The 22,233-nt window shown below is 47.8% G+C and overlaps 1 protein-coding gene across 12 annotated transcripts in view; it reads right to left on the bottom strand.

Annotated features, from left to right (window-relative positions):
• WDR20 (WD repeat domain 20) overlaps nucleotides 1-22,233 on the bottom strand; it is a 65,045-nt gene that overhangs the window by 15,695 nt on the left and 27,117 nt on the right. For 6 of the 12 annotated variants that reach the window (XM_059879058.1, XM_024981772.2, XM_024981780.2 and 3 more), the window contains exon 2: nucleotides 5,498-5,680. The exons of 2 other annotated variants lie outside the window; for them this stretch is intronic. Coding sequence is in view for 7 of the 10 variants with exons in the window: in XM_024981772.2 (XP_024837540.1) it covers nucleotides 5,498-5,680 (183 nt within the window). In the remaining 3 variants the exon portion in view is untranslated. Of the gene's footprint in view, nucleotides 1-2,777; nucleotides 2,856-4,289; nucleotides 4,462-5,497; nucleotides 5,681-12,215 lie in introns of those variants that run through there. 4 more of the 12 variants (XR_003031380.2, XM_024981783.2, XM_024981774.2 and 1 more) reach the window with 4 other exon arrangements.

Raw genomic sequence — 22,233 nt, 5'->3', positions numbered from 1 at the left:
AGAGCTTTGATTCTATAAAGGCACTTACAGACGCTGCTCCCTCGGGAAGTACTACTATCAGGAGAGGGGATTTCAAAGCCTGGGAAAGAGGATCAAATGTCACTTTTATCAACATTAAAACTTGAAGGAGATCATTACATGCCCATTTCCTTCCTTTGATTTAAAAAAGCAACAGAAACAAAACTAACAAAGTGCCCAGAGCCACTCTTTTGGAGGGTGACTAGACAGAATACTGCGAAACTGGGTCCCTCTCCTCCCTGCCCCGGGGGGCGCGGGCTGAAGAGAAGGCCCAGCCGCGGGCAGCAGCCGGCTGGGTGTCCACCAAGAGACCACAGCCTCTGCCCTGCTGCCCTGGCCACAACCTGCCAGAGAGCAGACAGTCAACGAGAGGGGCGCTGGTCACACGCCAGGGATGCCAGCAGCAGAGACGACCAGGTCTTTTGAGATTTTCCATCTAACCCAGCAATCAGACACAACTGAAAATCCTCTCAAGTTACTATTCTGTGGACACAGTCCCGATATAATCAGGACTTTTACAGAGACCAACGGGCCTGAGTTCATCACCACGTGGGAACCGCCACTTTGCGTCTCTTCCCCAGGACACTGTAATCATCAGTGATGAACAAGGGGATCCACACCCTCTGGGGTGCTTCACACAAGGCTGAACCTGACCCGGTGACCCCTCCCACCAGCAGCTCTTACGATGAAGGAGGTGGCACGGTCTGGGAGCTCATCAGAAGTGCCAAGACACTCACAGAGCCCATTAGATACTTCAAGTCCCGTCAGAGACGGGTGACACTGCGAGGAGAGGCCCGAAGCCCGCCCTGAAGGCTGCAGAAAGCAGTCCCAGCCTAGCACCCCTGAAGGGAGGCCAGAGGACAGGGCCCTGCCTTCCTCCTGGGCTGGGCTCCACTGGCACAGCAGCCCGGGTCTCGTTGCCAGGATGGCCTGGAGGGCAGGGCTCACCTCCAATGCCCGGACAGAACCGGGCAAACTGAGGGCCAGACTGGGAGGTGAAGGCTGCCAGCATCTTTAACGGAAGGTGTGAGTCTGACAAGTTCACCTCTTAGAAAACGTAAAAAATTACAAACATGATAAAGCGACCAGTGAGCACTGGGATTCACAGGTCATGTTTTCCTATCTTTTTTGTACTTCTCTCTGTCCCAATTTTTTGTATAAACAAGTATTTAAAACTTCTTATTCAATGGGCGGAAAAATCACCTTTTAAGATACACTCGATTCCCAGACAGACATTTTCATCCATCTTTGGTCTAATGTGGATTTCCAGAACTCCATTTCCACCCACCCAGCTATCCCATCCGTCCACCCAAACATCTGCTCTACTCTCACAGAGCAGATGCCCTCAGAAAGGAGGCCCAGGTCAGAGTAATCAGTACTGCAGCGTATGCACACGTGTGTGCCTGTGTATCACGGGAGGCTGAGCAGCCCTCGGATGAGTAAGACAGACAGACAGACACCGCAGTCAGGATAAACAGTCCCCATCACCTGTCTGATGAGTGTTCATTCTCTGTGTTGCCCTGCTCTTACCTTCTTGTTCTGGAAAATTTTTTGTGCTTCTCCTTCAAAACTGCTGCTACCTCACCTCCCAAGCAGCTTTTCCTGCAAGCCCCGGTGAAATGAACCTCCGGTTTCCCCCGTGTGCACAACTTTCCCGAGCTCTCCCCAGGGCTGGCGCTCCAGACCCTCTGCCGGCCTCCCATCCTCCCCACCCCTCCTGGGGAGCATGTCTATTCACCTTCCGGCTGAGGAGAGATGAAGGTACAAACCCACACCCTGCGGGCAGGAAGGGGCAGGGCTGCTGTCTGTGCTCTGGACACTCAGGTTCAAGAGGCTATGCTCTTAGCCACTGTACTCTGAGTCTGTAAATTTCATGGTAATAGACTGACTGTTGTAAATGCCCCTTTGCAGGCAATGAACAGATGGCCGGAGCCTTGGAGTGTAAACAGGGCTCAGTCCTAGACACGCCCAGGACGCAGCGGACCTGTCTTTGCTCCTACTGTGCTTTCTCCGCAGACCGGACATCTCATCTCAGGGGCGTGATTACTATCTATATGCTGACCACTCCCAGAATCTACCTCTAGTCTGAAGCTCCAGATCCACGTACCCAACCACCCCTGGCCTCTCAAGCTTAACAAGCAGGAAAAGGAACTCTGACCTTTCGCTCTGCTCCAGCACCTGCTCCTTCCCCTCTCACCCAGTGCGCCAAGTGAGCCAGAAACCCAGCATCTGCTCATCCATCTCTCCAACTCCGTCTCCAAGATGGAGCCAGAGTAATTTTCAAAAACACCAAGCAGACCACCTCTTGCTCCCCAGTGCGAGATTCCCTGCACGGAGGCCAAGCAGCAACCCGGGCCGCGCCCTCACTCCACGCCCCTCTACCAGGGCTCCTGTCCCCAGGCTCATTCCCACAGGGGCCTGCCCCCGCTCTCCCTCCTGCAGGAACACTCCAGCTCCGTACCTGGGGGGCCTTCTCATACGAGGCTCAAAGCATACCATTTCCTCCGAGACGTGCCCCACCTCCCTGTCCATCAGGCGCTGTGTCTGTCTCTCTCCCTCAGGCCTACTGTCTCCTCTGACATCACAAGTCACCACCACGTGCCGTGTATGCGTGTGTCTGTGTGTGGGGCGCTGTTCACACTTCCCCCTCTCTGGAGGGGAGACAAAGGGCGGGTGTTCTCTGCATGTGGTCAGCCACCAAGGTCTGCAGAATGAATGAGGAAATGGTCCCAACTCCAGGTCAAGTCCTCAGCTCTCACCTGGACAATCACTAGAGCCTCCTCACTCGTCTTGCTATCTTCATTCCAATCCATCTTCCCCAAGTGCTGACAAGAGTTCTAAAAAAACACACTTGATCCTATCACTCCCTTCACTAAGTAAAACCCCAAAGGTTGCCCCACAGCCTCCAGTGTCAGGTCCAAATTTCTCAGCATGTTACGAAAGGCTTCTGCAATCTAGTTCCGGTTCCCCTGTCCAGCTTCACCTCTGGCCACTCCAAGGCCCACGCACTGAGGTCTTGCTGGCCTCATGCTCCTCCACATGCTAAGGTGTTTTCTCCAGCTTCGAAGGCCCTTCTCATCCTCCTCCGACTCCTCCGCATTTTTCAAACCCAGGTCAAACGTCACCTTCTGGAAGCTTTCTCAAACCTCCCTCACTGAATTTTTGTTTTTATTTTATGATATCTGGTACATCCTGAAGAGTGCAGTTAGCACCCACCTCTCTTGCTACTTTGTTCATAACACACGCTCCACATCCTCCCTGTCCATCTCACAGAAGAGTGAGCTCCGGAGGCGACAAGGCCCATATGGCAACCAGCTACGATGGGGCTTACAATCTATGGTCAGTAAGGATGCGTGGAATTCATTTCTGGATCTAGGCATATCATCAAATTGCTGCCGGGTCTGGACAACTCACTCATCCTCTCTCTAATTCTTTGTCTGCACAGTGGAGACGACAGCCCGCCCTCCCGTGCAGAGAAAGCAGATAAAATACTCGGAAACCTCCAAGTCTCACATGAATGCAAAGCACAGCCTATCGACTGCTTCAACCACCATCCCTGGCACCCTCTGAGAAACAAACCTCCGATGACCCTGTCTCTGAGACATCCTGACCAAAATCTGATGAGAATGCTATCCGTATGGCCAAAGAACACTCTCACTGTGAAGGGCAATCAATTTCAGCCTCGAGATGTAAATGCCAAGTTGGCATTAAACTACACACAATCCTCTCCCTTTGAACAGCCACTTTCCAAATAAAATGTACAAAGAGTAGGAGGTAACTCCACTTCACTCCCTGAGGGTGGGGAGCTGCAGCCCATGGCTCCCGGCTGTCCTGAGTAAGGAATGGGGAGAGCTGAGGTGACCGAGTGCTCTCAGGGCCCTGGGGCCTGTGCTGCACACCACCCCCCCTCCAGCGATGGCACACAAATCCTTCTTGTTCTCCAGGAGGCATGCTGTGCCATCCACAGCCGGGCGGCCTCCCGACCTTGTTTACCAACCACCCTTTACATGGCTCCAATCTCCTCCCCACCGAAAGCACGTCCCCACCTAAACACAAACAGAACCCCACAAGGATGCCAAATTCACCATTTCTATTAAGAATGCAGAGAAGTATAGTTTTGTGTCCCCACTCTCCCCACCACCAACTCCCCCACCAAAATCATCCAGCTACTTAGAAATCACTCCCTCAGATGCTGTTAATAAAATGTTCAGGTAAACAGAATAATTTTCTGCTTAAGATTTTTTTTTTTAACAGAAAACGGGATTAAATACTTTTCCTCTCTAGTTTGTCAATCCAGATGGTAAGTTTTGCTCCAGTCAACCCAGATGAAACTAGAAGAGGAGGTGGCAGGGTTCAAAAGATTTCACCAAATCCACTGGCAAAGTCCAACAGGAGCACTGTGGATGGATACTGGATATACATGGACAGCAAATACCATAGGGACTGCAAAAGAATCAGAATTTTAACTGCAATTTGTCAAGTGGAGTATTCTTTCCCAAACAAAATTATTTCTTAAAAACCAGAATCTATAACGTACTTCTGTTTCTAGTTAATAACTTTAACACCATGCAACAATGCAAAACCTCCTGCCCTTCCCGACAGAGGCTCAGGTGACCTGACCCTCGTCACCCCAGGGCTGAGGTTACAAGGAGACTGCAGCCAGGGCCTCTAACTCAGGGAGCCGACCTCGTCCGTTCCATTTACTAGGAAAGTCACACTGAAACAGCGGAGGAAGTGCGTCAAATATGTAATGGCAATACTTGGGACTGAAAAGCCACTCCAACAGCTTTTAAAGATATAATCTATCTGGCAACTTCCATCTGCCCAGGTTTAAAGGTTCTGACATGTTTCTGAACAGACAGCTCAGATCTCTCGGGCTCCTTCAAGAATGAGACTGGAGACACCAGGAATCCCAGGACACAGCACAACACAGGCAGGAGCTTGTGCCCTGCCAGCCAGTTTCAAGTGCCAGGAGTTCTAACCACATAAGAGGTGATTTTAGAGCAAATGCTTTCAAGAGCAAGAGAGCAAATTCTCAGATGTATGCCTGTCAAACAGACACATCAAAACTTTATCTACCGTTTGCGAAAACTAAGGAAATATTAGCAAGTTCTTTGATCTGCATGAAATTTTCTGGCCATGTGAATACAATCTAGAATTCTTTATCTTCTTATTTAAATTATAAAGATCAAGCTATTAGTCTCGTCCTTATCTCCATTATAAAAACAATTTTTCTTAAAACACCTGCTATAGACACCTGAACGTAAAAAAATGCACAAAAAAACAGTTAGCCCAATAAAGAACAGGTAAAAGTCAACAAGTCAACGCACCACATTTAAACTTGGGTAATACTAGGCAGGACAGCTGAGGATGGAAAATGGGCTTCACTCACAGAGTAAAATTATAAGGCCCATACCCTCGGTAAGAACGTATACATTCTTATAGGGGTTCTTAACAGCTAAGACAGGGTGCTACTTACTTCCTCATTAAATAGTTTGCTAGTTTCTTTTTTGATTGGGTCTATAAGCTGGACTTGGCCTGCGGAAAAGCCCACTAGGAGGGAGACGCTTTCCGCGGTGGCTGTTAGGTGGTTGACGTCATGGCAAGTAGGCTGTGTTCCTTTGTATATCCTTTTATCTATTGGTTTACTCAAGTCAGCAGCCTGGAGGAGAAAGAGAAAAACACACGGTGAACAGCACGTTGAGGTGAGAACTCTAAGTTACACTGTTTTAGACCCCATTATGGTGTTCAATCTTAAAAGTTAGAATTTGGAAATATTTTAATTTTTATAAAATCTTTTTGCAGTTTTCAGCATTTTATAAAAGCACTTTCACATACCTCGGCCAATCTGATGTTGTTAGACTACCCATAATATGTTTACAACTGTTACTCTTGCAACTTATTCTTCTTCACATATATTTAATGAAGACTCCTGTACTTCAGGAGGTAAAAACCCTTGAGATACTAAATTCAGTGTTTGTAAAACGTATTTCAAGCATTTTCTAACCACATAAAAGCTCAGCTTTCATACAGCTCCAGCACCGACAAGCTCATTGGTGGGTTTACCTGCAGCCCAGTCGTTCTCAAAGTGTGGTCCCCAGACCAGCGGAGGCAGCAGCGGCGTCACCTGGAAACTCAGAGACGCACCTTCTCCCGCCCCACCCCAGACCAAATGAATCAAACCAGTAGGGTGGGCGGGTGGGCCCAGCAAGCTGTAGATGCAACAGTGCTCCAGGTGATCCTGACGCCTGCTCGGGCTGTGAACCAGGACTGCAGCCAGTTACGTAAGCAGAGGCAGCGGCTCCTGCGCTGGGTCACAGTCTCTTCTGCGTTAGCTTTCAAGTGACTTTCACTCATCAAACCCACACTCCAAGTCTGGTACAGGCATCATCTTAATCCTTATCGTAACACTTCAAGAGAGACCATGTTTCCCCCCATTTTACAGACGAGAAAAGTTCAGGGAAGGTAAATAACCCAGCCGAGGTCCCCGTACCTACTCAAGAAGCGGAAGGGCTGCATATGGAGCCCAAACCTGTTTTACCCTAGAGGGGGCAGGGAGAAAACACACCGTACACTCCGAAGTCTGACTTCTGACTTGGGCTAAACATGATTTTTCAAAGTGCCTCCCCCTTTAAAAGCAGGACCTTTTTCTTCATGAGAAACCTTCTCTGCAATCCAGTATGTTGTTGAAATGAAGGTGACCCGCCGCTTCCCCTGCTATCGGAGAATCACCGGTGGAGACAACCAAGCGTCTCCCTGAAACACCCATTTTGGCCCTGTGTGCGGTTCTGGGGCTCACAGCTCTGCTTCCTACGGACCACCCCGAGTATGGGGTCTGAAGATCTCGTTCTTCCGAAGAGGCCTGGGACAGTGACTCAGTATTCTAGGTCTGTCAGATTACAAACAGTGTGTGAAAAAGACGACCTCACGATGACAGGCTCAAAACCTGAGCACCAGGCCGTCTGGAGCTGAGTGACCCTGGGAGCCCAGGGCAAAGGAGTGAAGACGTGCGTGGAGGGCTCTCCCTGCCTCACCGCAGCTGGAGTGGGGAGAGCACCTCTCTTCCCAACCCCAGGGCGCTGTCCAGAGGATGAGCTAAGCAGAGTGTGGTCTACGAAAGGAAGCGCTGACTCTGGAGCAAGCAGAAGCGGGGCCGTGCGCGCGGGGCCTGAACGTCCTGTGATGTGCGAGGTGGGTGCATGGCAGAGGTGGGGGGGGGGGTCCGGACAGGAGCCCCTTTACCACGGACAGGAGAGGCCAGCTGGGGGTAAGCAGCTCCTGGGCTCAGCCCGACGGAGGGAGAGAGAAGTCGAGACTAAGGGAACAACTCGGCACATGACTCAGGGCAAGGAAACAGCAGCAAAAGTAAAGACAGAACAAAATATAAGATACGCTGATGGCGAGAGTCAAAAATCAAATCTGAAATTAGAACCGCTAAATTATTACGTGATCTCTATATCGGCAACCACTGAGACTTCTTTTTTTCAGTTTAAGAAACTACGCCATGAAAGAATATACATAAAATTATGCACCAAAACATAAAAAACAATTCAGAAGCAAGCCAAATGTTAACAGAGAAAACAAACTAATTCAAATTAAATGAGCAAAAGAAATAGTGATTCTCAGAAGAACAGCGGAAGTTTAAAGCACCATTGTTTCCAAATATTGCTACTAGTTTTAAACTCATGGATCCCTCACAACCTCAGCCTCAGTTCTTGGAATAGCTCTTCTGCCTTCCTGCCCCTAACAGGGAATCTCACTGAAAGATGCTGTCTGTCATTAGAGCACACAAACACACGTCTGCAGTGTTTCAAACGCCAACTGATAGACAATTTTTACTCTCGAAGTACATTGTCCAAAAGCGTCCTGTTTACTAATTTGCTTAACAAAGTTTCTTCCTAGATTACTGCTCTCAGAGTGTACCAGACCATGAGTAGTCTGCTAGTCTGCAGTCAAAATTAAGCAGAGACTGAGAATAAGCATTTAAAATGGCAACGTGACAGAGTGATTTAATACCCACCGACTCTGGTAACAAAAATTCCAAATTTGCTTCCTAAATGTCTTTTTCAGTTCTTTTCCTAGTAATCCTTATTTTATTTTACAAAAGTATCAGTCCAGGGCTTTCCTGGTGGTCTAGTGGTTAAGAATCTGCCTGCCGATACCAGGAACACGAGTTCAACCTCTGATTCGGGAAGATCCCACACGCCACGGAGCAACTAAGCCTGCGCACCACAACTCCTGAGCCTTGCTCTAGTCCTGAGCCCACCTGCGGCAGCTACCGAAGCCTGCGCCCCTGGAGCCCCTGCTCCTCAACAGCCAGCCACTGTGACGAGAGGCCTGCGCAACGCGATGGAAAACAAAGAGGAGCCCCTACTCGCTGCAATTTTAAAAACTGGTCTTTCAACACTGATGGGGGCGGCACTGTCCCAGAAGGCACAAACACAGACCGAGGCTCAAGGAACACAAGCAAGCACTTCTCTTCCCTAAGGTCACTCCCCTTCAAGCCCCAAAGGCAACGATGGCACCAGAACAGCAGACACTAGCCAGGCAACAGTCACTCACACCAGCAAGACTCCCGTGAGCCCCAAAGTGACAACAAGGTGCCCAACTACAGGAAATTATTCTTCCGAGAAACCTGGGGACTCCAGCCGTGGTGCCTGAGCTTTCTGAAGCCTGAAGCCAGGTGAGGGGAACGTTGGAACCACCAGTTCCTGCCTTTATTTCCAGCTGCACCATCACCTCCAACTCATCTCGTCCTCTTCCCTCTGACAGCCAGTCACCGAGTTGTGTCTCTTTTCCACTGCTGGGTTACTATCTTCTTTCCTCTTCTTCCCCCTCCTTTGTTCTGGCGAGTGGGGTCAGAATCCACCCACCTTTCAGTAACAATGCCAATGTCCCGAGCCGGCCGCCACTTCTCCGCGGGGTCATCAGCCCGATAGACGGTTTCCCAGGTCAAGACAGTTTAACTGAAGGAGAGAGAGCCTACACTTTGGAACCGGGCAGGCCTGGGTTCAAACCTTGCCTTCCCAAGAGGTGGCCAGGTGGCTCTGGGGAGGTGAGCGTCACCTCTCTCACAGCCGCAAAGAACGAAGCTCCCCAGCTCCCCACAGGGCCAAGGAGAGGCCCGCGGATAACGGAGATAAGGCACCCAGCACACGTGAGCGTTCCAATGGTCGCTACCATTCTTGGTTTATCCCGGTCACAACCTACCCGGGGGCAGTGCTGCAGGGGCTTCCTAGTTCCCGTCACATCACAACATGACGACTACCCAGCAGTCTTGCCCTTCCATCCTCTCTAACAGCCACAGCAACTTCGGTCCACTGAACACTTCCTGCGCACCAGGAACTTGACTCTTAGCATCGCATGTCGTCTCACAGTCACCCCCCAGAGTCCACGCTTATACCAACCGCATTTTACCACTGAGGAACCTGGGGAGGGAGGGAGGGAGGGGTCGAGGGCCCATGTCCCACCACTCAGCTCGTCCTGCCGTCCACCCACGTGGAGTCTGGGGCGGGCAGATGTCCCCTCTTTCCTGGCTTGAGTTGCCCTCTCGGCAGGGATAGTCTCGTTTACCCGTTTGCAGGAATCTTATCCATCTGTACAAGTCCCACCACCTCCAGCAAGCATTTTCCCAACTACCACTTCCCAAGTTGGCTCCCTTATCTCAACTCTCCAAGTACTTTAGTTCATTACACAAAATTTAGTGTTTAATCACTTATATGATCACAGTGTTACTTTACGTCTGTTATCATCGATTCAGTTCAGTTCAGTCGCTCAGTCGTGTCTGACTCTTTGTGACCCATGAATCATAGCACGCCAGGCCTCCCTGTCCATCACCAACTCCCGGACTTCACTCAAACTCACATCCATTGAGTCGGTGATGCCATCCAGCCATTTCACCCTCTGTCATCCCCTTTTCTTCCTTCCCCCAATCCCTCCCAGCATCAGAGTCTTTTCCCATGAGTCAGCTCTTCGCATGAGGTGGCCAAAGTACTGGAGTTTCAGCTTTAGCATCATTCCTTCCAAAGAAATCCCAGGGCTGATCTCCTTTAGGATGGACTGGTTGGATCTCTTTGAAGTCCAAGGGACTCTCAAGAGCCTTCTCTGACACCACAGTTCAAAAGCATCAATTCTTTGGCGCTCAGCTTTCTTCACAGTCCAACTCTCACATCCATATATGACCACTGGAAAAACCATAGCCTTGACTAGACGGACTTTGTTGGAAAAGTCTCTGCTTTTCAATATGCTGTCTAGGTTGGTCATAACTTTCCTTCCAAGGATTACAATTACAAATTCTAATAAAAAATTCCCTTAAAAAGCAGAACTACTTTATTAAGCAGTTACCACTGTATTATTCCACAAAATTACTTCTGTTCTTCAGCTTTCTGGTAAATCCTTCATAGACAGGTTACAGATACTTTTTTTTTAGTGCTTCTGCATCCTAATTATTACCAATTATCTAAATTTTTAAATGTCAATTTATAGCAGAATCAATTTATTTAAAAGTCTTACCCATTTTAAGAACTGGCAAGAATTCTAAGAACTGATAAGAATATTTGGTTATTCAGCTCCAATAGAGCATAGTATTTGTCACAAAAGGTGAATGGACTTCGATTTTTCAGTAGTAAGACTAAATTTCATCATTATGCTCATTAGTTTCTGCATAAGGAGTCACTGACTACATGTATCAGCATCTCATTCTCAACAGAAGAAATGTACATGATGCTTTAAACAATTCCTACTACAGAAACAGGGCTGGTTAACCAAAATCCTTGGTCAGTAAGTACAAACTTTAAAATGTTTTGTTTCTTTTTTCCTTGGACTTTTGATCCTTTAAAAATCCCTGGAATTCTCTTCATGATGAATACTGTCAAAATATGAAGTCAGCTGGGTCAGTTCAGCAAGGCACTAACAAGCATTTATCTTTCCAGAACCACAGAGGTCTGCAAAAGGAACAGTTCCAACTCACACCTTCCCTCAGACCCCTCCCTGGTCCACAGGAAGGCTGCGGGGCCAAGAGGAATGCGGAGGAGGGAGAGAACCAGCAAGGCAAGGCCTCCCACGGGCAGGCGGACACGCCGTTCCAGGAGCTCAGGGAAGGCGCGTGCACCCGGCCAAGCCCTCCTCACGGGAGCCTGCTACTTCATACTCCTCAGAGCCCAGAAGCACTTGATGTGGTGTGGAAAATAATCTCAGAAAGACCTCTTCTGAAAGAGGCACGCCAGATGATGGTACATGGGGGGCGTGTAGGTGATAAAGGTAAAAAATGTCCCATTTTCCTTACCCTCTTGAGAACCACCTCAGAGAGAACTAGTCTCACAGAACTTGCCAAACCAGAGTCCAGTCACTGCCCTATCTGCTGCTGCTGCTAAGTCGCTTCAGTCGTGTCCGACTCTGTGCGACCCCATAGATGGCAGCCCACCAGGCTCCCCCGTCCCTGGGATTCTCCAGGCAAGAACACTGGAGTGGGTTGCCATTTCCTTCTCCAATGCATGAAAGTGAAAAGTGAAAGTGAAGTCACTCAGTCGTGTCCGACTCTTAGCAACCCCATGGACTGCAGTCCACCAGGCTCCTCCGCCCATGGGATTTTCCGGGCAAGAGTACTGGAGTGGCATATCTAAACGCTGTCTAATACCCTCCCAGACCAGACGCTCACCCTGTCTACACTATATGGCTCCCCTCCACCCGAGGCCCCTCTCCCGAGCTTCAGGCCCACTGCCTCCGAGGTGCCCCCAGCCTGCACCCTGCCTTCCGCCAGGCCGCCTAAGTCCAGGGGCAGCTCCCATGGCTCGGCACCGGGCTCCTCCCCGCCTGTCCCCACACCTCCAGGTTGTCCTCCACACTTGCCAGATTAATCCTCACAAAGACTCACATCGCTCTCCCACTCAGAACCTCTGAAGCCCTGCCCAGTGCACCAGTGGCTAAACTCCTTAGCTGGCACCCACAGGCCAGGCACGGGCCATCCACAATGGGCGTCGACACACACACCTGCAAAGGCGCGTGCTCGCACGCCGTCTGGGCTCTCCACACCCTCCTGCCTCCCTTGCCTTCCTCTTTTCACTCAGAACACTCCCCGCTCCTCCCATCACACAAATGCTACCCAGCACAGGGCCAGTGCCATCTCCCCCGAGCCCATCATGCAAGGTGTTCTTCTGCTGGGCCGCCACCGCGTGCCTATCCCTCTGCACCACAGTTACCTGCGCCTTCATGGGAACTGTATTCCACACATAGTGACAGTCCTTTTAAAAACAACAAAAAAGTCAGGAGGCTGCTGACTCACTGACAACCTGAATGGATTAATCCAAAATAGCTGGAGCCACCCCAGTAACATCAAAGGTCTCCATTATGCCATTCGAAAATCAAAGAAGGGCCGTGTGCTGTCACCACTCCTCCTGACCGCATCTCAGACGACCAAAACAGGAGCCAGAAGTGGACAGGGGATTCCTTCCGGGGGCCACAGAGGATCACCAACTTCAAGAGTCCTATCTCCAGACTGGGAATTCAAAATAAACCACATTACAGACTGTCCGCCAGTTTTTCCTGGGGAAGACTTCGAACCTAGTTAGGCTTGGGGTCTCGTGCCTGCGGGGGCTTAGTCCACAGTCTGGGGTGGGACCACACCCAGCTGGTCATCCTGAGGAAACGGCTCTGGTCACAGGACTCAAGAAAGGAGACGCAGACCACTCCGAGCTGAGGCATACTTGCTTCGTGAACAAAGATCAACGTACTATTTAATACAAATCTTCTCCAACAGAGTGGAAAATAACCAGGGGCCCTAACGACAAAAGTACCAATCAGGGATTTTGCAAACACACTGGCCGCCCACACCTGACTGCAGGGAGCAGTCAGCCACGAGGCGCCGCCCAGAGGCCGAGCCGCGCTCGCAGCCGCCGCTGGGAAGGAGACACAAACCGGGCTCCTGCTGCGGGAGAGCCGCGTGGTCCATCCTCCTCACGTTTCTTCAGACCAACAGGTACAGTCAAAACAGCTGCACAACTGGCATTAATGGTATTCAGGGTCTAACACATTAAAAAAAAAAAGGTACCAGGGGTATCAGGAAGTCAGGTTTGGGATAACTTATACCAACAGGAAAAACAAAAAAGGTCAGTCAACTGTACAGCTTCAGTGTTTCAAAAAGGACAAAACCTTATCTGTCTTATTCACCACTCTATCTCCAACACCTAATAAAGGGCTGGCACACAGAAGGCATCCTTAAGTTTCTGTTGTAGGAATGATACGTTTTTGAAAATGGAGGGAAAGAAAAGTAAAGGAATGGCGGGAACCAGAAGAAATCCAGAGCCAGACATATACACACACATACATAATTCTTCTGCTGACCAAAAGCCCAGCCAACAACTAATGCCTTCTTGGGTGCCCATCTGTGAAGGAAAACCACCCTCGTTGGCACATACCAGAAGGTCACTTGACGGCTTACAGAGCGCCCTCAAACATCAGTTCCTCTGGCGGTCGTTACAGACCTGCGCCCCGAAGAACTACGCCACTCCCATGTTTCAAACAGAGAAACACAAACAGCTGTCAAGGAGAAGCAAGTGGTGGGGTTAGGACTGCTGGATTCCCGGCCTGCTGCTCCCTCCGCTGCTCTGACGGGAAGCTGATGAGACACCATCCGAGGCAGCACCTACCCTAAAACTCTGTCCCTGTGTGACTGCAGGCTCCTGGGCTTGCTGAAGTGGGACTCAGACACTCGGGCCTCGCTCAGGCTGGCCCAGACCCCAGACCCACCCTCTCAAAGCATGTGCCTCGCGGGGCTGTTTTACTAAAATGGAGACCATCTGAAGAGCAACACCTGACACTTAAAAGGCACTTTAGAAAAGATAGTTCCTCTCACTGAAACTCGTATTTCTCCTTTTGAATACAGAAGGACTTGATGCTTATCAGAGAGGCTTTGAAATGTCTCATCATTCATTAATACTTTCAAAGAAATATAAATAAGGAAAAACAGGGATATTTCTTTCTACTCTAAATTTCCTGGAGAAAAACAGCAGAAGCCAAGTTTAGGGGCATGTTTTCCTTCCAATATAATTTCCTACAAGGCAGCACCTTCCCTTTCTTAGTTCCCACTCCTCCTCCACTGTCAGACATACGTGCACACGCCCACACCTGCACTGGCACACCAGACCCACTCCCTCCACTGAGAACAGCTGGCATGTGGCCTGCTCGCAGGCTCCTGCCCGTCCTGACCTGGAACGGGCACCCGGCACTCACGACCCAGGGGTCCTCCCCTGGGCCAGAAGCAGTGGGGCCAGAGCAGTGAGTGGGGCAGGGAGCTCCAAGGAGGGCGGGAGAGAGAAGGACTGCATCACCCGCCATCAGGAAACGGGCAAACGACTCGATGGAAAGCGTGAGGGGCGCCACCTTCAGGTCCTTCCAACACGGGGAGAGACGCAGTCAGAAGAGGCATGTTTGGTGCAGTTTCACAGGACAACCTGGGGAACTGCTTACTGGTCCCCAGGGAGAGACGTGCCCTGGGAGCCAGGCAGGCTCCTGCTTCGGGCAGGTGGGAGAAGCCCCCCAGAGGGCAGGGCTCCTTCTCCCGGGCCAGCACTGTCCATCACGTGTCTGCTGAAAAAACAAGCTGCTGTCATCACGTGCCATTTTCCCCAAGGAGGCCTGTCACTTAAAAACAGCTATGTAAACTCGACTCCTCTTCCCCCAGAGTGGTTTTTCAAAAATGAACTTAGCAAGCCGCTGAACCGCGACACTTCCGCCATCTCTTCTCTGCTCACGCTGCACTCCACGTTCAGGTTGAGTCTCTTCTCACAATGTGAAACACTACAAATGGTTGTCCTGGTGCTTCATTTAGGCTAATAAAATATTGATTTCTTCATTAAAGAAAAACTATGAATAAACATTAGGTAAAATCAATCTGCACACATTCTAACACCAGATCTCATCACATTAAAATGCTGACATATTCAAATGCCCTATCTTTATTAAACTCTTCTGTTAAACATGCATAGAAATATGCCTATCTACTCCCAAGGGAATACCAACATCTCAAGTGGAAGGTAAGGGAAGATGTTTTCATTTCTGCAAAAGACACTCACTTCAAATACTTGGAAAATAAATATTTTTAAAGTTTCTCCTAACAGGGTGGGGGTGGGGAGAAATCCTGTGGCCACCCGCAAGTGCGTGACGACACTGGTGAACCGGAAGCCCACCCCATGGCAGTGAGCGGCTCCTACAGGCTGCTTAACCGCCATACTACTGCCTTCCCGACACTTACAAGTTCACAAGCGCGTGCCTGGCAGAGCACACAATGATTTTTCAATTTTCTGATTCAAGATGCTGAGTAATACAAGCAGCACTCTGCAGAGGAGCTCCTATTCCAGTCGAGAAATGCCCTCAATCTCCAACTGTGTAGAGGCCCTGCCAATTTTCTGACCCCCATTTCCTCACCCTACATTGAAACTGAGCCCAGGGAAAGGTGGTGATCTGCTCAAGGTTTCACAGAGCTTAGAAGTGCGATTTCAATCACACCAAGCTGCCATCTTTCCAATCACCCAACCTCAGTCGGAACAATGAGCTACTGAATCTGCAACATATGAAATTTCAAAAAATGGCAATGATGTGAACCACTAATTTTACACCAAATAACAGTGTTCTGGAGTCCATACATTGCTGGGTTTTCAAATAGGAAGCGAGAGAGCTAGAAAAAACTTATCTTACACAAAAGGCGATCAGCCACTGAGATCAATGGGCAGAACACTGGATTTGGCCTCTGTAACTCAAGTAGTTATTCTCTAGTCCAGCCAGGCCTCAGGTGAAGAAAGCAGCCTCAAACCCACAGCAGTGAGAGAGCTGGGCTGTTCTATACACGACCACGAAGAAAGTCCTGTGCTCTGCTTCCTCTGAAGTTTCCCAGAATCACTGGAACTGCTGCTGTTCACCTGGCATTTCCACTGTCTGCCATTTGTCATATGTCTTATCTCCCCAGCTAAGCCAAATCTTTTTAAGAGGTAACTGCCTTACAGGTGACCTCAAGTAACAGCCACTCACGTTTCTAATGTTTTTTCCCCATGCCTTTTTAGGCACTTGAAGTGTATTCTGCACTGGCACAGCTATGGCAATGCAATGCCACCCCATTTCAAAATGGACCAGTAAGACCAGCACACACAGGAATGCGGGGGGACAGGCCTCACCCTACTGTGACGGGAATGTAAACTGGCACAGTCTTTACACAGGGCAATTTGGCAACACGGAGCAAAAGCCTCCTATCCTTTAAACACAAATTCAACTCCCAGGAATTTATCCTTAGAAAATACTTTCCAAGTGGGTAAACAATCTGTAGCAGCCCAAGGCTGGCCCAAGCACAAATGTGCATCCATACTAGGCTACCCACGCAATATTACCCATGTAAGACCACGCACTGAGAAACAACATGGAAAACCTCATAAAATAATCTTGAATGAAAGGAGCCAGATACAAAAGCAGCATAGGACACATGAAATAATGCTATTTACTTAAAATTCAAAAATAAGTAAAACTAGTCTGTGATGCTGGCCGTGAAGACGGTAGTCGCCCCTTGCAGAGTGTGGGGAGGTCCCAGGGAGGCCAGGAATGAGGTTTCTTAATCTGGGGTCGACCTACTTTGTGAAAAATTAATAGAACTTTACATTTATACACATTCCTGTTTGGATGGTAATCATAAATTTAAAAATAATTTTAATGGTCAAACACATGTACAAAGACAGTCTCCTCAGCTTTGTAACAAAACATTATTAACATCCTGTGTTCTGAAAATGAAATGGGTAAATGTATCATGTAGCCATTTAAAATGAAGACATTTACTTACCAGCAAAGAAGGATATTAAGTGAAAAATGCAATTAAAAATAGGATTCTAAAGACAAAAAGAAGTATGAAGTCTTAAAATGGTAGTCACATTGTAATCATACCGTCAGTAGTAACAGTGTATTGTTATTCTTAATGTCTTGTAAAATAAAGCAAAAAATCATGTGGGTGTCCTTAGGAATTCAGATTCTCCACACGGAAGGTAGAAACGTATAGAAGCAATGACCAAATGGCAACTGGAAGTCCCGGTGCCCAGACTGGGCAAAAGCGATTTGTTACAAATACTGCCACTTAAAGTCACCAAGGCGCCTATATACTTGATACCAGGTACGGGGCAAGAAATGGACAAGATGAACCTAGAACACCTTTCTGTTCTGCTGAGCAAGAAAACTACGAAAGACCTCTGAGGCTGGGTCCAAAAGACTCTGGGGGCAAAGCAGAGCAACTACTATTGGTCAGAGATGGGACAATTTAGACATAAAAGCAATACTCCAGAATTTTCATGGAATGAATTAAGAATCTGAGTTCACATTAATATCAATAAATGGGGAGGGGAAAATAGGCTTTCCCTTAACAGCAGACTAACACGTAATAAATGTAGAAGGAGAGAAAAATGGAGTTTGAAAATCACCATTTTGTAACCATCACAGTAATACAGTAATAACTGATTCAGCCAAAAACCATCAATGGATGGTAAAACAGTGGATGAAGGTCTGATGGGTAAAAGGATATTTATGTAGCCCGAAAGTATCCCTTCACAAATTATGTGTGGATTACAAAGAGCAAAGCAGAACCTGACAATGGATTAATGTAGCAAAGTTTACTGCAGTGACCAAGGCAAGGCAGCCTCCTCTTCCCGCTCTCCTGCTGCCCTGAGAAACACAGCAGCAGTTCTGTGGTCCTCCAACTGTGATCTAGAACTGTGAACTAGACTATGAATCTAATCACAAAAATACCAGACAAAGCCAAACTGAGAGATCCTACAAAACAACTGGTCTGAAGTCTTCAAGATGTCAAAGCCATGAAAACAAAGAAAAAACTAAGGAATCAGTCCAGACTGAACGGGACTGGAGAGCCTGCAACTCACTGTAGTTTGTGCAGCTGGACTGGCTCCCGAAGCAAGGGCAGGAGGCTCTTAAAGGATAACATGCAGGCAACCACTGAGATTTTAATGTGAGCGTCAGATGAGGTCAATGGTATAGCTTAGATTCTGATAAATGTACTGTGGTAATATATGAGGAAATCTTGCTCTTGGGAAATAGAAACTGAGGCTTACATGAATAAATGGGCATGATGTCTACAAAGTACTCCCAAATGATTTATATTATACATGTACCTATATACATACAGGAAGCAGGGAGGAAGAACGAGAAGAGGCGGAGAGAAAACACATGATAAAACAAAGGGCAGATCTTAAACAGTCACCCGGGGGTTCTCCGTGCTGTTACTGTCATTTTCTCTAAGTGTAAAACTGCAACAAGATAATTTTTTTATTAGAAAGAGACTTAAAAGGCATGCACACTATACACAATGTGTGGTCCATGTTTGGAAGCAAGTTTAAATAGACCAACTACAAAATGAATTTGAACAACCGACTAGAAAACACTGATTGTGGCAGTGGTTACATGAATCGACAAGCGGGGTAACACTGCAGAGAACACACAGACACAGACACACGCCCCCGTGAACCCAGTGAAATCCAGATCCACCACCGTCACTTTCCTGGCCTCCTGCTACTCCACAGTCAGGCAAAACACCACCACTGAGGAGACCAGGTGAAGGGTGTGGGGGCCTCCTTGCACATGTTTTGCAACATCTCATGAATCTGTAATTATTTCAAATTAAAAAGTAAAAAATAAATAAGAAAAAGATCCTTATATATCAACAAACCAACTATAAAAATATTTATGAATCTGTCAAAGAACAGACGTTGATCAAATGTAAACTTTTTACATGTAAAAATATGGTTTTATTTCCCCAAACAGTATATGTATTGTAGAAAACATATGAAGAAAATATATGATGCTTGGGATTTGTTTTAAAATAATACAGAATAGGTGAGACAGTAGATGAGATGAGACCAGCCACATGTTGACAAATGGTGAAGCTGGGAGACATTCTCTCTGCTACTGTGTAAGTCGGAAATTTTCCATAATTAAAGAAGTTTCATTCTATTTGAGATATATATGTTTGCAAAGAGAACAAGTTGAAAAGATACTTAGCAAAATATTAAAAATGTTAAAAGCAGGGATAGCATTTAAATGACTTTTTTTTTCTATCTTAATTTCTAACTTTTCCTCAATAATTATTATACTTGTATAATTTTTTAATAGAAAAAGAAGGAAACACAGGTCAAAAAACTGAAACTATTTGAAAAGTATTCTAGCAGTTTAAAAGCATGTCATGGTCTAGCACAAGGTCACGGGCAAATACATGTCTGTGAACAAACAAGGAAAATCCACCATAAAAGGAAGCCTGCAGCTCCACCAGGCAAGCGTGTGAGCAGGGGTGACACGTCACCAACAGGTGACGGGCTACCTGGGACTGGCCAAATCCTAAGCTTCACACCCGTCAGGACTGCCGGTGTCTGTTATGAATGTTTCTGTGGCACCAGTGATGCTCCTCGATGAGGTAAGGCAGGAGAACTCTTTTCAGAAGCCAGCCATTCAGGGGACAGATAAGGAGGCCACGGCCGGCTCTGCTGTTTCCCTCTCCCAACAGTGCTACAGTGTGAGAAGCATTCACTGGGCCTCCTAATTGGCTACAGTGTTCAACAGAGATAACTTCTCCCAGAGTCCTCTTTGGGGAATTCAATCTGTTCCACATTTACCTTCCAATTTTTCTTCTAATGTGCATCTAAAATCGAAACCCCGTCTTTCTCACAAGAACTGAACTGCAAATTTATCATCAATCCCATGCTTTTCTAGAGATTCTAGGCCCTTCCTCAATCCAGAAGAAATAGCTGAAAGGTTACACAGTGGAATCTGTCCTCTGGTATTCAGCAGCATTTTAACACTGAAAATCTGGAGGCTTGAAATAAAAATATTAGGCTCAAGAGAGACAGTATTGTATTTGTAGTCTCCACGGGGACAATACTGCATTTTAAATGTAGGTTAGCAGGCCAACCAGCCGAATAAGCAGTTTTAAACTCAAGGGTGAAATCAAATATAATCCAAAAGTTAGCACTTGGCAACAATTGCACATTTGCTTCACTCTAAGCACTTTCACTATCTCACATAATAAAACAAACAAACAAAAACTTGCAACTACTAGCTGAAAAAGTTAAATATAAAGCTATTCACAAAGATACAGACTGAAGCAGCAACTGGTTTCCAGCATGAGTAATTCTGTAACATCTCTCTACCTACACTGGTCTTATCTCAACAGAGGTAATCTAGGTCTCACATTCACAGAACCAGAAGCCAGAGTGGACCTTGTAAAAAGTCACATTTGCTCTCAAGATCCTGCAACTTAAGACAAAGGAAGTAAATTGTCTACAATCACAAAATCAATTCATACCACAGCTAAACTTGGAAGCTCTACACTCAGTAAACCAGGAAAAGCACCAGAGGAGTGGAAGCCAAAGCCCTCATTTCCGTATCCTTCCTTCACCTGTGGTCTTCTGGCTTCTACATCAGACAGTAACAACTAGTTGTCAGAACTTGAAATTATATCATGTACAACGTAGAGTGAAGAAATACAGAAGACTCTGCAAAACTCGTTAAGCTTAGCACAAACCAAGTGACACTCATTTAGCTGGCGCCACGTCCCAACTGCTGCAAGCCTTCTCCAGGCCGAGTGGTGAGGAGGGTGGACAGAGGAGGCAGAAGGGCGCTGCTCACCTCCTGACAAGTCCGAGTTCTGGAGCTGCAGAAGGCCCATGCCCACAGCGCTCTCTGGAGCTCCTGACTGCCTTTCAGAAAATCTTCCCTCTGTAGCCGAGGCTAATGTCCACTAATAACATTCTGGCCAGCAGGGATGTATTGAAATTTTGTATGCAAATGCAAGAAGGATGGCAGAAATAGGCAGCAATTTTAAGTGAGGCTGCACAGCTACTGAAAGCTGAGAAACACAGGCGAGCAGCTCAGCTTGGTGGTGGTACATACAGTTCTGACAAAGGCTGAGGCTCCAAATACCAGCAGATCCCATCAGCAGCATTTTTAAGTAAGTGGCCATAACTGGAACTGAAGCTCCAATATTTTGGCCACCTGATGCTAAGAACTGACTCATTAGAAAAGACCCTGATGCTGGGAAAGACTGAAGGCAGGAGGAGAAAGGGACGAGAGAGGATGAGATGGCTGGATGGCATCACCGACTCAATGGACATGAGTTTGAGCAAGTTCCGGGAGTTGGGGATGGACAGAGAAGCCTGGGGTGCTGCAGTCCATGGGGTCGCAAAGAGTCATACACCACTGAGAGACGGAACTGAACTGGCCATAAACTAGAAGGCCGTCTTCAGGGAGGTATGCGAAGGTCTCATGTCTCCTCCATGTAGAGCACTGCTGCTAGATTTGTCTCTAAATTAGAAGAGACACATGATAACAACGTCCCAAATTTTCTTGTTGTCCACAGCAAACCTGAGTGTTTGTACTCAAATCCCAAAGTTCTTGGACCTCAAACACAAATACGCATGCTGAGTGGTCATAAAGCACGGCACACTCAGGACCCCAGAGGACGACGAGCCCAGCCCAAGCACAGAGCCGGCCAGGGCCTGTCCTGTGTGGGACGAGGCTGAGCCAGGCGGCCCGAGCCTGTGTTCAAGCCTGGGACGTCCTGTTCCAGACGCTGCCTTGCCTTCATCACAGGGCTTTGGCCTGTGTCCCCAGCACACCACTTGATTATTTGACATTTTTAAAGGCCTAGACAGCATATTAAAAAGCAGAGACATTACTTTGTCAACAAAGGTCCATCTAGTCAAGGCTATGGTTTTTCCAGTGGTCATGTATGGATGCGAGTTGGACTATAAAGAAAGCTGAGCGCCGAAGAATTGATGCTTTTGAACTGTGGTGTTGAAGACTCTTGAGAGTCCCTTGGACTGCAAGGAGATCCAACCAGTCCATCCTAAAGGAGATCAGTCCTGGGTGTTCATTGGTAGGACTAATTTTCAAGCTGAAACTCCAGTACTTTGGCCACCTGATGGGAAGAGCTGACTCATTTGAAAGGACCCTGATGCTGGGAAAGATTGAGAGCAGGAGGAGAAGGGGACGACAGTGGATGAGATGGTTGGATGGTATCACCGACTCAATGGACATGGGTTTGGGCGGAGTCTGGGAGTTGGTGATGGACAGGGAGGCCTGGTGTGCTGCGGTTCACGGGGTCGCAAAGAGTCAGACACAACTGAGCGACTGAACTAAACGGAATCTATGGAAATTCACACATCAATTCCATCTTCCACACAGGTC

This window comes from Bos taurus, chromosome 21, assembly GCF_002263795.3.
Source record: "Bos taurus isolate L1 Dominette 01449 registration number 42190680 breed Hereford chromosome 21, ARS-UCD2.0, whole genome shotgun sequence".
NCBI lineage: Eukaryota > Metazoa > Chordata > Mammalia > Artiodactyla > Bovidae > Bos > Bos taurus.
The sequence above is the reverse complement of the archived record's forward strand: the minus strand, read 5'-3'. Positions and strand labels throughout refer to the sequence as shown.